The sequence below is a fragment of the Phalacrocorax carbo genome, chromosome 25 (genome assembly GCF_963921805.1).
Source record: "Phalacrocorax carbo chromosome 25, bPhaCar2.1, whole genome shotgun sequence".
Classification (NCBI taxonomy): domain Eukaryota; kingdom Metazoa; phylum Chordata; class Aves; order Suliformes; family Phalacrocoracidae; genus Phalacrocorax; species Phalacrocorax carbo.
The window spans coordinates 963,971-978,953 of NC_087537.1; the positions used below are offsets into that span (position 1 = coordinate 963,971).

The 14,983-nt window shown below is 60.2% G+C and overlaps 2 protein-coding genes across 5 annotated transcripts in view; both read left to right on the plus strand.

Moving 5' to 3' along the window:
• Positions 1 to 14,983, plus strand: part of ZNF385C (zinc finger protein 385C) — an 81,051-nt gene that overhangs the window by 47,138 nt on the left and 18,930 nt on the right. The window lies entirely within an intron of this gene.
• On the plus strand, positions 5,146 to 13,364 carry C25H17orf113 (chromosome 25 C17orf113 homolog). 2 transcript variants are annotated; one of them, XM_064473065.1, is made up of 3 exons: positions 5,146 to 5,516; positions 8,699 to 9,327; positions 11,145 to 13,364. In XM_064473065.1, the coding sequence occupies exons 2-3, from the start codon at positions 8,809 to 8,811 to the stop codon at positions 12,675 to 12,677; spliced, it is 2,052 nt and encodes a 683-aa protein (XP_064329135.1). In that variant the 5' UTR covers positions 5,146 to 5,516; positions 8,699 to 8,808; the 3' UTR covers positions 12,678 to 13,364. The 2 variants fall into 2 exon arrangements, with proteins under 2 accessions (XP_064329135.1, XP_064329136.1); XM_064473066.1 differs by lacking the exon at positions 5,146 to 5,516 and having other exon boundaries at positions 8,170 to 9,327.

The following is a 14,983-nucleotide window of genomic DNA, read 5'->3' on the forward strand; positions in this document are numbered from 1 at the left end:
GTCACTTACCCTCTCTGAGCCTGTCTGTCTTCTCATGGCTCTTCTCTGCTCCCCAGGAGCTCTGTGCCCCAAGGAAGGCCAGCCCAGCCTCGGCTGTGCGAGGGAGGCACCTGCCTTCAGGTACTTTAATAATAGAAATCATTAATTTTCACTGCTAATGGAGGAAACGCTGCACTGTGAAAAATGTGCGTTGGCTCAGAGGCAATTGAAAAGGCTGGTAGAGACGGGAGCCCCTTAATTTGTTCCAAATTGGTTATTTCACTGGAACGGTGAGAAAGCATCAATTCAAGTATCATTTTCCCTTTTCATTTCTGTCAGTCGCTCCCTGGCCATAATGAATTGGACTTGGCTGTAATTTTTATGATTTAAACGATGCCCAGAATAAAGGCTGAACTAATCTGGGGCTCTGGTCTCCCCCGCCCCGAGCTCTCTGTCTTTCAGAAGACCCTGACCTCTCCCCCACCACTGCAGAGAAGGCGGCAATGGTGGGGAGGGGCAGGCAGGGCTTTGGGGAGCAGAGCCCTGATCAGTGTTAGGTGCTTGCTGCCTCCTTTCTTCTGCTGTCCTGGGTTAGGGTTAGCCCAGCTCCTTGCTGAGCTCCTCAGTACCCGTTATGGGGGTCTGCGAGGTCTTGGCTGGGCTGCGCCAGCCCCAGCTGCAATGCGGGGGATGCTGAGCTGGTTGGGGCTCTGCAAAGGGGGCCGTTGCTAAATGCTGATTTTTTCAGATCATTGGCTGATGGGATGGGGAGAGTTGAGAATTAAAATCCAAGGGGAGGTAGGCTTGATGCTCGTGGGCTTGGGGAGGAAAAGGGGCTTGATAGAGCAAGACCTGCATCCAATTTTGCTCCTCAGAAATCATTTATTATATCAGCTGTGCAGGGTTGCTGCTCCCTGCAGCTCCCGGGGTGCTGAATGCAGCCCAGCTGCTTTTCAAGGACTGGGTGCATCAACTGGGAGGGAGCCCAGGGTAGGAGATTACCTTGTCTCTGCTTCTGTTCTTGCTCTTCAACAAAAAGGGCTTTGGTTGTCTTGGCTGCTGCATCTCAGGGAGTAAACTGGTCCTGTCTCTGGTCGGAGGCGTGTTAGCCCAAAGCCAGGGTCACCGGTGGGGGAGGGATGAGCACTGCCCCCCCCCAACAAATAATCCTGTTTGTGGCCATGCCCGGGAGTTTGCAGGGATGTCATCCGAGTTTATTTCAAGGCTTGTTCCCTGCCGGCTCAAGTCACGCAGCAAAGGCTGTGACAAGGCTGTGCAGGGGAAGGAGGTGTGAGGCAGCATCCTGCAAGCTGGCAGAGGCTGGGGGGGGCGCAAGGGGTCCCCGTGTCAGCAGCTCAGGGGGTTTCCTCCTCTAGCAGCACCCCACGGTCCCCTCTCTGTGGCCCACTGCCCACTCAGGCCCCTCTGCAAAGACCTGAGCTGCCCAAGCCAGAGCCCCTGTGACCGCAGTCGTGCTGGAAGGGCCCCCCCGGCAGGTGGGGAACAATCCCCCAGGCACTCTGGAGATGTGCAAGAGAACTGGGACACAGCAAGGAAATATTGGGGTCCCCCAGCATGTGCCCTGTCCCCTTCCCTGAGCCCACCCACTCCTCCCTGTGACCCTCTGGTCTCTTTGCAGCGATGCTGCTGAACAGCGGATCCCGCAGGAGGAGCCAGCCCTGCTTGTCCGGGCAGCAGCCCCGGGGGGGGATTGCAGAAGTATTTTTAATTTGTCTGAGCTGACACGGTGTTGAGTGCTGTCTCTCTCGCAGAGGGACGGCTCTCTCCTACACAAGACAGCGGCTCCTCGCAGCCTGCCTTCCTCTGCCGTGCACAGCAGAGATTAAATCGAACTGTCACCACCTTCGGGTGTGAGGGATGCTGCGGCGGCGGGCAATGCCCGGTGGTGGGGCTGGGGCGGCTCCGTGCCTGCCCCTGCTGCTCCCGGCCCCCGGTTCATTTTGGGACCCATCGCAGATGAGGCTTTGGGTGCAGAAGGGGCAGTGAGCACCTGCAGGGGCAACGTGTGCCTTCCCTCCCCCCAAAATCTGCCCTGTGCAGCGTCAGTACCGCGGGCCGGGGGCTTTCCTACCGCATCCCACGCGATGGGCAGGGGAAGGGGGCGGCTGGGGGAGCCGGGCACCGCAGGGTGGGCAGGAGCGCCGGTGGGCTGCGAGGGGCTGGGGCTCTCCCGGCTTAGCAGCTTCGGGGGCACCAGCAACTCCTCTTCCCCGCTGGAAAAGCGTGAGTCATTCCCCAGGGACTGAGAGACTGGCTCAGAGCACAGAAGGAAAACAGAATCTCATAAATATGTTTGGACTTGGGGATTTAATATCTTTTGGGGTAATATGGCCGGGTTTTCAGTCTTTTCTGTTCAGCTTCTTGTAGGTGCAATGAAAATCCCGCGGGGAAGGCCAGCCCCCAGACGTGGGGCTGAAGTGCTGGCGGGGGGTGCCGGGGTTTGGCCCCTCAGCATCCCCGGCGGGAGCCGTGTGTCTCGGGTTTGGTTCAGCCACCGAAGGCGCGGGGCCAAAATGGAAACTGTGGCTCATCGGGCAGCGGCCGCCCTCATGCCATGCTGATGATAAATGTGCTTGTGCAGACAGGGCACCTGCCCGCAGAGCTCTCTAGGCATGTCGCAGGGGAGAAAAATAGCAATGATCGAATCAAACCAAGACTGCTGCTGCATAGGAGTAAATAGAAATATTTCCATTTCGGTTCCTTTAGGAAGGATGTCTGACATCCTGCAGGGATGCAAGGGCAGGCGTGCTCGCGAGGGTCAGGGACATACTGCAAACGCTGCCCAAAATCCACGTTAAAGCTGGAGGTTTCCAACAGAAATGTGAATTTATGGAGAAAAGAAAAAAATTAAAAGGCTGTTTCACATGAGGGGTTTCAGCTGTTCCCGTAGCCTCTCTGCCACAGGACCACAGGCAGAGGCATTCAGGGCAGGAGAGACCAGCAGGTTCAGCCTTGCTGCCCCCCGGCGCGAAGCCGGCAGAGCCCCCCCGTGTACCCTGGAGCCCATGGGGTTTGCCCAGCACACCCTGGTTTCCCAGCCCTCTCCCTGGGCTTGGTGTGCCTCGGCAGGCACCCGGGGTCTCTGCTCAGCCCCTGGCAGGTGCCTACGTGTTTGTCCCCATCCCTCCCGTGCTCCTGCGAGGCTGCCAGGGTTTGGTGTTAACATGGGCGCTGACGGGCTGGAGCCGCTCCTGGTGGGGCTGGAGCCCTCGGGAGCTGGATGTGCTTTGCAAAAGGGCAAAATAATTATGGTCCCCCACCCTGGGTAGGCAGCTTTCATCTTCCGCAGCTGATGCCTGTCTCCCTGCCCGGGGCTGGGGCAGGGTCTCCTCGCTGCCCCGTGTGCCGGGGGCTCTGCAGCCGCGGTTTGCCCGTCAGTGAAACGCTCCGTGGAGCCGCCGACCCTGCCCCATCTCCTTGGTCTTCTGGCCGAGCTCAGAGAGCAGCCCGGGCCCCGCTGCGAGGCCGTGTGTGCCACAGTCGGTTGGCCCAGCGGGGTTTTGGTGTCCTGCCTGGTCCCCATTGCTGCTTTTCTTGAGTGGTTTTGTTTCCCCGCTGCAGATTTTTCCTGCCTGGCTCCCTTCGGCTTGTGATAATTATAAGTGACTGTGTTTGTATCTGGTGCTGGTGAAAGCGGAGGGGAGGTGGGCAGTGAGTGCTTTTGCCAAATTCACCTGTTTTCCAGGACTTTGTGGGGGGCTCCTTGGCGCTCCCGTGTCCCTCTGCTCCGGGTCTGGGCGCCTCTCGGTGCGGGGCATGAGCAGCTGGGGGGGTCAGACCGGGCTGCTCCCTTTGGGAACGGGGAGGGAAAAGCAAGCATGTTCCCGGCTGGAGGCCCCCGGCCCTGCCGGTGGGTCCCGGTGCAGGGGCTTAGCGGGACTCAGGCGCTGCCGGGGCGGTGGGAAACGGGGTCGGCCCCAGCCCACGCCGCCGCCTGCCGCCCCAGGACCGCTGACCTTTGCAATCCTGCTGCAGATGCTGCAGACCGGGGGATGTGGCAGCCTCCTGCCTGAAAACTGATTAAAAAGGCTAAGTCCCCTTTTCTTGCCTGCATTAGCACAAGAATAAATAGTGCATATTTTCACGCCTGGGAGCCCCGTCTCTGGTTTCACCCAGCTCCTGTTAGCATTAACCCTGGGCCAAGGTGGCCAGGCAGGAATGTCCCGAGAGCAGGAAGAGCCTCTTGCCCCGGGACATGTTGAGGAACCTAAAGAGAGGAATTCACTCGGGGGCCGCCGGTCCCCTTGCTGGTGCGGAGCCAGCCGGAGCCAGGTACAATGCAGCCCCTAATCCAGGCACATACCGTGGGGCCGCAGCCCCTGGCTGTGTGCTGGGAGCAGGGGGAGTCGGGCAGCGAGCATCCTCCAGCGCCCCGGCACCGTGTCTGCGCTGGGGGTGTGGAGGGGGGTTCCCATCGGAGGCGTCTGTGGGACATCGGTGCTCTTTGGGATTTTAGGGTCCTCGGGAGCCTTGTTTGGGGGACAGCAAAAGTGTCATAAAGTCCTATTTTTGGAAGAAGTTGGGGGGCTCTAAATGTCACCTGCATTTAGTGCTAAAAGAAGGGGGTTTTGGCATGAGCGGAGCCCCCGTGCTTGTTAGGGAGCCCCAGCACCGAGGGGTTGGGTGCCAGGCGCGGGTGCCAGTCCTGCAGCTGTGGACCAGGAGCTCAGTTAAACGGAGCTTGAGCGGGAGCGTGGTCCGAGTCCCCCTGCAGTGTTCGCTAAGGGGCTCGGACCCGGGCTTTGCAGAAGCGCAGTGCCCGTGGGCAGGGCTGGAGAGCTGCTTTGCCCACAGCTGCCCACCCGCGGGGCGCTCGGGTCCTGGCTCTGCCTAAGCCCGGGGACACCCGTCCTGCCTGGACGCAAACGCTTTTGCAGCTCGTCCTGCTGCACGTGCTCAGCCCTCGGCCCAGGGACCCACGGCGGGCACCCGACGCCCATCGCCTCTGCCCTCCGCGCAGCTTGGGGGAAGGTTTCCCGGCAGGGGAGCAGGCAGCGTGCACGGGGCGCAGCTCCACCTGCTCCCCTTCCCCAGCGGCTGGAGCCCACCACCCAGCCCCCGTGTCCACCATCCCCACGGTCCCTGTGGCCGGACCACGGCCACCGCCACGCGGCCTTCCCCATTCCCGGCCACCGCTAGTGGCCACTACCGCTGTTGGCTGCCGGGAGCGTCGGCGGAGCCAGACAGTCCTCGCAGCAAGATGGCTGCTCCCATGCTCCCATGAGCGCGGGGTGCAGCCGCAGGCTTTGTTCCCGCAGCCGCCGCGCTCGGGGCCGCGGCGGTGCCGGTGGGGCGCCCGCCCCCATGAGCTGAGCGGGGCTGCCGGGGCGGGGGGTGCGCTGCTGCTCCCTGCCTCCCCGACAGCTTTTTTTAATTTTTTTTTTTTGTTTTTTGGTGGCTTTGCATTGTTTGGCTGGGTTTGGTTTTTTTAATTAGATTTTTTTTTTCCTATTTAAAAATCAATCTGGGAAGTTTGCAAGCCCCCTCACCCCAAAGCTTATGGCAGCCTTTAAATGGTACGTATGTAGGGGGAGGGCGGGCGTGTGGGTCGGGCACGCAGGGCTGGGTGCTGGGGGTCGCGTGCTGCTCTGCTCACCCTCGCCTGGGTGGGCGTTAGGTGACCGGCAGCCAGGGCTGACGCACCTGGGTGTGAGGATCGAAGCAGCGGCTCATTCTCTTGCAAGCAAATCCTGCCCAAACTTCCCCACAGACAGTGCTCGTGCCCCGGCTGGGGGGAGCAGCAGGCTGGTGGGGGCACAGTAGTGTCACCCCCCTCCCGAGCCGCCTCCCCCCACACGCTGCTGGGTCCCTGAGGAAACTGAGCGCTGCTTTTTCCCACGGCCAGCAGCGCCGGGAGCGATGTGCGCAGCGAGGGGAGCCCAGGGCTGGTGCCGGCGCACGGCAGGCGCTGCGGGCAGCGCAGGACACAGCGCCGTGGTGCCCTGCTCCATCCCCAGCCCCCGCAGCCCCGTGCGCCCCAGGCACTAATTGCTGCCTTTTTATTCTTTTTTTTCCCCTCTTTTCTCTTCCCAAGGTAGTGGTTTCTGCTGGAGCGAGTGCTGGGGGCTGGGTGTAGGTGGGGATGGGTTTGGGCGTGAATGGGGTCGGTGACGGGGAGGGAACAGAGGAAAGCACCCCCCAGGACCGTGCACCGAGCTCGACGCCTGCCTGGCACAGGGAGGGGGGACGGCGGGTCCGGGGCAGGCTGGGCACATGAGCCATGAGCGAGGCTGTCAAAGACAGCAGAGCTGTCCCTGCAAGCGCAGGCACCTCCTCCCACATCGGGGGTGAGCCCGGAGCCTTGCAGGGGCACCGGGGCAGCAGCAGCCCTGGCAGAGCCTGCATCCCTGGGGAATGTCTGACGGGTGCTGGCAACTGCAGAGGAAACATTCAGCAAGACGGGTCTGGGCTTTGACTCCCACGTGGCAAGTCCATCACAATTTCTTAATTAATATGCTTCTGAGGAGATGCTGCTCTGGGCGGTGCTGGGCGGCTCTTGGACCGGCCTGAGGAAGCCGCTGCAGTTTTGTTGGGACCCCCCAGCTGTGGGAATCACTCCCTGGGTGCTCTTGGCTGCACCGTGCCGAGGTGTGGAACCAGGCAGGAGCCCTGGCTCTGGGAAGCAAACCAGACCACGTTAAATAGGCTAAAAGAAAGGTGCAGAGGGAATCCGCACGCCCGTTGCAAGCCTTGAAAGCTTTGTGCTCCCTGTGGGCAGGAAGGAAACTCCCAGCAGGGCTGTGTCCTGGGGTTTCTCTCTGCTTCCTTGGAAGCATTTGATGCTGACCATGGTTAGAGCTGAGTTTTGGACTAGCAAAGACCTACTCTGACCTGGGCTGGCTGCTGTGGTCCTGTCCCTGTCCCCCTGCCCTTGCGGGGCTGGCTTGCAGCTCCCAGTTTGCTGGAAGAGCACAGGGTGAGAGCTCCCAGGGGCTGGAAGCAGAAGGGTAACGCTCCGAAGACGCGCACGTGCCCGCTCAGCCGGGGCTGTGACGTGCCTGGACGACAGCAGGGGGAAACACGGGCTCCGAGGGTCCGCACCGTGCCGAGGGTCCCCACTGCGCAGGGCGAGGTGCGCGGTGCCTGCCCGGCACGTGGGCTGTGGCCAGGCTTGGAGATGCCGGTGCTGCCTGCTGTTCTGCCAGCTCCTGCCCGGGGGCTGGCGTGCTTTCTGTCTGGACAGAGAGGGGGTTTCCTCGCCTCCGATGCCTTTTTACCAGGTTACTCTGGTTTCCGTGATGGAGGAGCAAAGCGGGAGCGCTGCTCCCATCCGGCGTGGCAGGAGGCTTTGGTATGCCCACCCTCCGTTGGGAGGAGAAGGGGAAGGGTCCCTGAAAAGCCAGATGCAGCAAGAAAAAGAGCCAGGGGAAGACCATGGCTTGGGGCTGGACCTGGAGGGACCAGCAAGGTGGCGAGTGAGGATGGGTGGCTGTTCCTGGGCACCCCAGGGAAAGCGCAGTGGCTGAGGATGCTCACCCCTTCCCCTCCCGCTGTCAGTAAAGGACGGTCCTCAGCCCTGGGGAGGGTGGCCGGCGAAGGGAGGCCTGTGGCCATGGTGCCGGGCAGCTTCACCGCCACCCAGCCAGCATCGCCCAGGGCACCCTGAGGGGAGCTCCTGCTCTGCGGGAGTGGGTGTTGGCGGCTCTGGGAGTCGGGGTGCTGCTCTAATGCCTGAATCATGCGGCTTCCCACTTCTTCCTGAGTGCTGTGGTAACGTCTCTGCTGCCTGGGGCTTTGTTGTTTAGAAAAACCCCAAGTTCCTCGTGGGTTTCTCAGCAAGTCACACTGACAGTATTCCCTGGCTTGTGCTGCTGCTGAATGTGCATTTACTTACCTTTTTCCTCTGCATTTTGGCTTCCCCCTCTTCCTCACCCTGCTCTGGGTTCCCCCTCCTCCTCCCACTGCCTTTATCAAGGCTCAGTTTGGTTTTTTCAATCCAGTTTGTGGAAGAACTCGAGGGGCAGACTGAGTCAGGCTTAAGTACAGGGAGGGAGTTCAGTGGATGCTTAAATACTTCAGCTACGTGGTTTAAATGTATGTATGTGTAAGTGCTTTGCAGCCTCAGGCTCCAGTAGATGCTCAGGAGCGCTGGCTGGAGGGGGTCCTGTGCATCAGCCACCCCTGGGGAGGGATGCCCGGCTGCGGCGCTGATGCGGAGCGCGGCCTGGCTGCTGCGGGACACGGCGTGGCTTTGGCAGCTTCCTGGGGTAGAGGCAAGCAGGGGAGGAATGAAAACACGCACGTGTGCACGCGAGCACGTGTTTCTGAGCTGGACCTTGTCACCCTCGTTCAGCTCTGGGTCTTTGGCACTTGCCGCCAGCAGCGGGTGCTGCTCCTCGTGGGGCTGAACGCTTGTTTTAGGGCATTTGCTTCAATGCTGGTTCCATACCTTCCCAGCACCAGCTGCAGCACGGAGGTCTGGTCTGATGGGGAGCGTGTTTGGGTGCCTCTGTGATCACAAGAAGGACCGTGCGTGTGTGTCGGTCCCACCGCTGACAGCAAGAGCTGCCGGTGACGCCAGCGAGGCGCCCGGTGGGGTCCCCCCGCGCGGTGCCGGGGCTGCGGCACAGCCCTGCCCGCCCTGAGCGCTGCCGCCGTGCCGCTGCAGCTCTTCGTTAGCCGCCGAGAATAAACGACGAGCACAAGCTGAGGTTGGCAGGGCCCTAATCCCTTTCCCTTGTGTCTCTTTCATCTCCAGTCGGACCAGGAGAGTTGTAATAGACCTTCTTACTAAATTAAATGTAGAGGCTGCTCCTCCAAGGCACGTTTCAATTCAACCGTAGTGTTTGATTTCCCAGCCAGAGCAATATGGTGCCTCCAGGGAAAAAGCCAGCTGGGGAAACTTCCAATTCCAATAAAAAGTGTAAGCGCTATTTCAATGAGCACTGGAAGGAAGAATTTACCTGGCTGGAGTTTGACTATGAGAGAAAACTCATGTTTTGCGTAGAGTGTCGGCAGGCGCTGGTGAAGAACAAGCACGGTAAAGCGGAGAACGCCTTTACCGTGGGCACGGACAACTTCCAGCGCCATGCCCTGCTGCGGCACGTCACCTCCGGCGCGCACCGCCAGGCGCTGGCGGTGAACCGGGAGCAGCTGGCTTTCGAGACCCGCGTCCACGGCCACCCAGAGCTGCGTTCGGTCATCAAGGTGGAGGTGAACCCGGCGAAGGTGGCCGTTCTCACCACCGTCTACTGGATGGCGAAGGAGGACGTCCCAGACGAGAAGTGCTCCTCCCTGCTCGACTTCCAGAAGTTCAACCTGTGCCAGGCGCTGCTGGCCTCCGAGCACAGCGAGTACTACCACCCCAGCAGCGTCAGGGAGATGCAGGTGTGTATGCCGGGCTGGGGGCTCTGCACCCGTGTTTGACGGCTGCTTCGGGGCCGCGCGGCCGCCTGCCCGCACCCGCGTTCAGCCGCTGCGGCGGGGGGCTCTGCGCTTCCCAGCGCCCCGAGGAGCGTCGCCCCCATCCCACAGGCCCCAGTGAAACACGGGGCGGGGGCAAATGCGTGCTCTGCCTCACCAGGGCCAGGGTTGTCCTGGCAGCGAGGATTGCCGGATCCTCCTGGCAGCGTGAGCCCGTGAGGGCCGGAGCTGGGTGCTGCGGTGGGTGGGCAGGGGGCCGGGCAGGGAGCTGGCCCCCCTGGCTCGCAGGCAGGCAGGGGCTGGGGCCGCTGGCTCTCAGAGCATCGGCAGCCTCTGCGTCAGCGTTTGCTGATGGGCAGCCCTCCGTCCCCATCCTTGGTCAGGTAAATGCTCCCCGTGGGACCAGGGCATGTCCGCAATGTGCTTGGGACCACCGGCTCGGTCCACGCTACCAGGCTGCTCCGGGGCGTGCCCTGGTCCCACGGGGGAGCTGGTGGAGCCGGGTGATGCTCCAGTCTTCTAGGATTTTCAGAGGGTTGTCAGGCGTTGGAACAGGCTGCCCAGGGAGGTGGTGGCGTCTCCATCCCTGGAGGTATTTAAAAAATGGGTAGACGCGGTGCTTGAGGCTACGGTTCAGTGGTGGGCTTGGCAGCGATAGGTTAGCGGTTGGACTCGATGATCTTAAGGGTCTTTTCCAACCTTAACCATTCTATGATTTTCAGTGGAGACTGGAAGTTCCTCCACATTAAACATGAACGTGGCACGTTGTTGGTGTCATTCCCTGATTTGACAAACCAGGAGAAGGCGATGGGCGCCATCGAGGGAGCCTTGGGCTCGTGGTTACGCGTGTGCTTCCAGACACGCAGGGAGGCCGGAGGCACCCTCTCCCATCTCAGCCTGCCAGGCTGCTCGAGGAATAAAAGCTCAGGAGTTCAATTAGCACACGAGCACTGTGGGTTTTTCCTCTTCTGCTGAGTGATCAGAAAGATCAAGTAGCCAGAGAGTTTAGAAAGGATTTTCTTAATTTTACAAATGCTTCATGCCTGTTAAAATCAAATTAATTTTTTAGTGAGTCTTGGCTGTTTGCCAGGCTTTTTAGATCTCTAAAGAGCCTTATTTTGCTGCAGATAGACTAAACCTACTAATTAGATTTCTCAGCCTGAAGTGCTACTTAGTGTGTTCACACACACCGAGGAGGTCTTCCCTTCAAACCGGGGTGTTTACCTGAAACGGGGAGAACAGAGTAAAGAAAGAAGAGATGCCGGGAAGTTTTGCTGCTGCTGCTCCTCCCCACGCTGGGCTTGTAAAGCACAGAAGCAATTCCTGAAGCTTGAACGAGGCAGCAGGTTTTTGGCATCTTGCCTCACTCCTGGCACGGGCAGGGTCTGGGGAGGGGACACACACACACAGAGCGGCTCGGGGCTGCCTGGCAGTGTTCGGTCCTGACGAAGGCAGGGGCTCCAACCCCCGGCTCAGGGCAGGGACCCTGGAGCTCTCTGCAGCCTCACCCGGTGTTTGGGCTGCCGGCCAGGAGCAGGAGGAGATGCTGTATTAGAAAAAAAGAAAGCGATTTCCAGCTTGTGTATGTGCTCGTATATACAACTTGCTTAAGCGCTTCTCTCTGACTCGGGACCTTGCGCCGCTTTCGGGGAGATCCGAGGGTGGGAGCCTTGCAGCTTGCTTCGCGCCGGGCGCTGTGCATCTCCCGTGTGCTTCTGAAGTTCACTTGTGTTTCTCTCTCCCTCCCCACCCGCCCTGCGCATCCCCTCTAACTGGCTCAGGCAGCGATCGCCAAAGTCCTGCACAACGAGGACAGGCACAGGATAAAAGCCTCCCCGTTTGTTGGGCTGGTGGTGGACGAGACGGTGGACGTCCTGGAGCACCGCAGCCTCGCCATGTTCACCACCACCGTCTCCCCCTGCAACGGGCAGACCTCCGCCGCCTTCCTGGGGAGCTTCGAGCTGCCCGCTGGGGAGGCCTCCACGGTGACGGGCAAGGTGGGCGAGGTGATGCGCTCCTTTGGCATCCCCACCATGAAGATCACCTGGCTCAGTGCCGACAGCGCCTCGCTGGTGGCCGAGCGGCTGAGCGGGGTGGGGACCGCGCTGACCTCCCTCTGCCCGCTCCTCATGGAGATGCACTGCCTGTCCCACGGGAGCTCCCTGCTGCCATCCGAGAGCATCGTCAGCATCGAATACCTCCAGAAGTACGAGACCACCGTGGATGCCGTGTACAGGCTCTACTCCAGCTTCAGAGGGGAAAACAACGGCCTGCAGGAGCTGCGGAGTGTCCTGGACCTCTGCCAGATAGACCTCGGGAGCCCCAAAGCCGTCCACTGGACTTCTATTTTCCCAGCCGTGGAAGCCATCGATTCCTCGTGGCCCACGCTGGTGCTGCTGCTGGAGAGTGAGGCGGAGCGGTCGCCCGTGGCCCATGGCCTCTGCGAAGAGCTCAAGAAGTTCCAGTTTGTGGCCTTCACCAAGATCCTCCTGGACGTCCTCCCCATCTTCCAGAAGCTCAGCCGCTTCTTCCAGATTGAGGACTTTGACCTCTCCATCCTTAAGCCTATCGTCTCTGCCACAGCCACCACCCTGCAGGCCCAGAAGAGTGCCAGTGGCCAGAACCTCCAGGAGTTCCTCAACGAGATGAACGAGCACCCACGGGATGACCGGGAGGGCGAGAGCCGCCTCTACTACAAGGGCGTTGAGCTGGCCAACTGCTCCAAGGTGCACCTGAAGCACTTTGAGTGCCTAAAGGAGAGCTACCTGGAGAGTGTGCGGGGCAACCTGCTGGACAGGTTCCCCAGCAGCGTCCTGGAGGCCATCAGCTCCTTCTCGGCCATCTTCAACCCCAAGTGCTACCCGCAGTCTTTGGAGGACATTGGCAGCTATGGGGTGAGCGAGCTGAATTTCCTCCTGCAGGCTTACTCCCGGGTGGTGGTGAGCGAGAGGGCCCTGAGCGACTTCCCCCTCTTCAAGCAGATCGTCTTCAGCCTCAGCCAGCTCTCCTTCAAGGACCTCTGCGTCAAGCTGGTCTACAGCAACTCTGAGATGCATGAGCTCTTCCCGGACTTTGCCATCCTCGCGGCCATCGCCCTGGCCTTGCCGCTGGGTTCGGTCCTCGCTGAGAAGATCAGCCGGGGCCGGGAGCTCCTGAAGCGCGGCCGGTTGCGCCGTGCGAAGGACGAGGGGCTCTCCGACTTCATGAAGATCGCCATCGACGGGCCGGCCATCAACGAGTTTGACTTTGCGTTGGCCATCGAGTACTACGAGAGCATGAGGGAGTCCGGCTTCATCATGGCGCAGGTGAAGTGAGCGGTGGCCGGCGAAGGCAGAGCCCTGTGGGCAGGGAGCTGGGTCCTGCGGCAGCCCCCGCGCCGGCTCAGCGCCGCCTTTCCCCATCGCTGGTCACCGCCGGGGCCAGGCGGCCGCCGTTGGGTGGTGACCTGCTCCGTGCTGGGAAGAGGAAAGAGGATCCTTCACGAAGCCATGCCAGTCCCACGACCACCCCTTCCTCATCCCCCAAACATCCACCTGAATGGGCCAGAATTTAAAATCTTGGGGCCACCTGAAATCCCAAATTGTGGTGAGGTTTTTTTTCAAGGGTTTGTTCTTTTGTTTTAGGGAGATGGAGACAAATCTTCTCTTGAGCTCAAGTGTCACATTGCCTTTGCACAATGATACCCAGCAGCTTTTACTTAATATTCTGCAAAAATATCTGATTTTTGTTGTTTTGGAGCCTCGAGAAGGAATGCAGAAAAGGCAGCGCATCTTTCTAGCTCCGTGGCAAACCCCGAAATGCCTGGCGGTTGGTGTTCCTTGCGCACAGCACAAAATATTTTTAGCAGCGGCATCAAGTTGTGATCATTTCAAAAGCAAGAGGTTTAGAGAATGATGTTGTAATCACTGAGGAAATGGTAACTTTTAAATGCATCATTGTGTATATATGTGTATGTGTATATATATAAAAAAATATATATAAATATATATATTAAAAAGGTCTATCTTAATTTTCCTAGTGTTTAAATTACAAAGATATCTAAAAGGACTTTTTTTTTTTGCAACGACAGAATAAATTATAAGCAGGGGTCCAAAAATAATAAATAACGAATTCCTGGTCTTTTCGAAACGGCATCACGTACCTACGTTCCCTTTGCACTCTGAGCTCTCTGCAGCCTTGCAACTGACGAAAGTGTCTCTTAACGTCTGCTTTTGGGACAAACCTGAGTTGTTCGGCTTGTGTTTTTCCTTTTAAACATTCCCTTTACCCCCAGGCGAGCGAAGCTGCCGGGAGCCTGTGGCGGGCGGGAGCTCGGGCTCCGCCGGGGTCCGGGTGCGCGAGCGCGGCGGCTGAGCCGGGCGGCCGGTGCCACGCAGCACGTCGGGGTGTTCTGGGGCTTCTCTGGTTTAACTCGGGGGAATGTTTCCTTCAGTTCTGTTGGGGCGGGGTGAGAAGACCCTTCTGACTGATTTTTATTCTGCAACAAAGCCAGTGCAGCAGCCTGAAGCATCGCGTCAGTTTAATACCGAGCGCCAGGTCCTCCCGCGGGATCCAGCTCCGCTCCTTCCCTGGTAAGTTGGTGCCGTCCTGCAGATGCAGGGCCCGTGTCCGGCAGGGTTTGACCCCCATGTCCATAACGCTGACGGTCCCCGCTGGTCCCGTGCCGTTGTGTCCGGCTGGGGCTTGTGCTGCAGCAATATGGAAGGGCCCTGGGGGGGGCTCGTTCTCGCTGCTCCCCCTCCCCCAGAGCAAGCAGCCACCACCTGTAGTGGACGAGCCTTCCTCCACCCCAGCCCTGGCGTGCGGAGCCCCTGCAGAGCAGCTGGATGGCTGGAGGGGCCGCACGGCCCCCGGAGCGCTACTCGGCCAGCACTGCTGGGGTCCCCCCGTTCCTCTGAGGGGTGGTTTGCCATCTGTCCGACCCAAAGGGTACCGCGACCCCCGCGTTGGGTGCTTGGGGGTGCCTGGAGGTGTCTCGCAGGCTCCCATGGGCACGCTGTGCCCTGCAGGGGAGGCTGGGGTTTCTGTCCTTGGGGCTGGCGGCAGGTGACTGCTGATGGCCCGGCGTCGTGTCCTTCTGGCCGATCTGTACGGTGGAGGTGCTGGTTTGATGGCAAGTGCATTTAGGTGAAGGCTGCTCGCTCACAAGCATCCCCCGGTTTGGGTTTGTGGTTCTCGGCGTGACCTTGCCCTGCAAGCTGGGCTTTGCTGTGGGCTGCTTTCTGTCCAAACCACGCGCGTAGAGGAGGCGGCTGTGGCTGTCGAATGCTGGAAATAGGAGGATTTAGCAGGGTGGTGCTCACAACACGCGCTGCCCTCACGTTCCCAGGGAGGCTCGGAACCAGCGTCGGCGCCGGAGCACGATGCACGGAGCAGCTCCGCAGCCCTGGGGAGGGGGGCTTGACCTTGCCTTTCCCTTTGGGCTCCGCTGGAGCTGGGTGGGATGGAGGGCTGCGCTCGGCCAAGGCTGGTCCCGCTGCGGGGACTGCTGTGGCCACGGAGCAAACCCACCGTGCCTGGGCAGCCACAGCATCGCTGTCTCCAGAGCCAACAGATCTGCTGCTCCGAGGTCCGGGTCAGGTTTGCTGGGTCTGGTTGCTCTGGGAGTCTGAGGCAGGGC

Coding starts and splice junctions, on each gene's coding strand:
- C25H17orf113 (XM_064473065.1), top strand. CDS start 8,809: ATGGTGCCTCCAGGGAAAAAGCCAGCTGGGGAAACTTCCAATTCCAAT. Junction 9,328..11,144: donor GCAGCGTCAGGGAGATGCAG/GTGTGTATGCCG, acceptor TAACTGGCTCAG/GCAGCGATCGCCAAAGTCCT.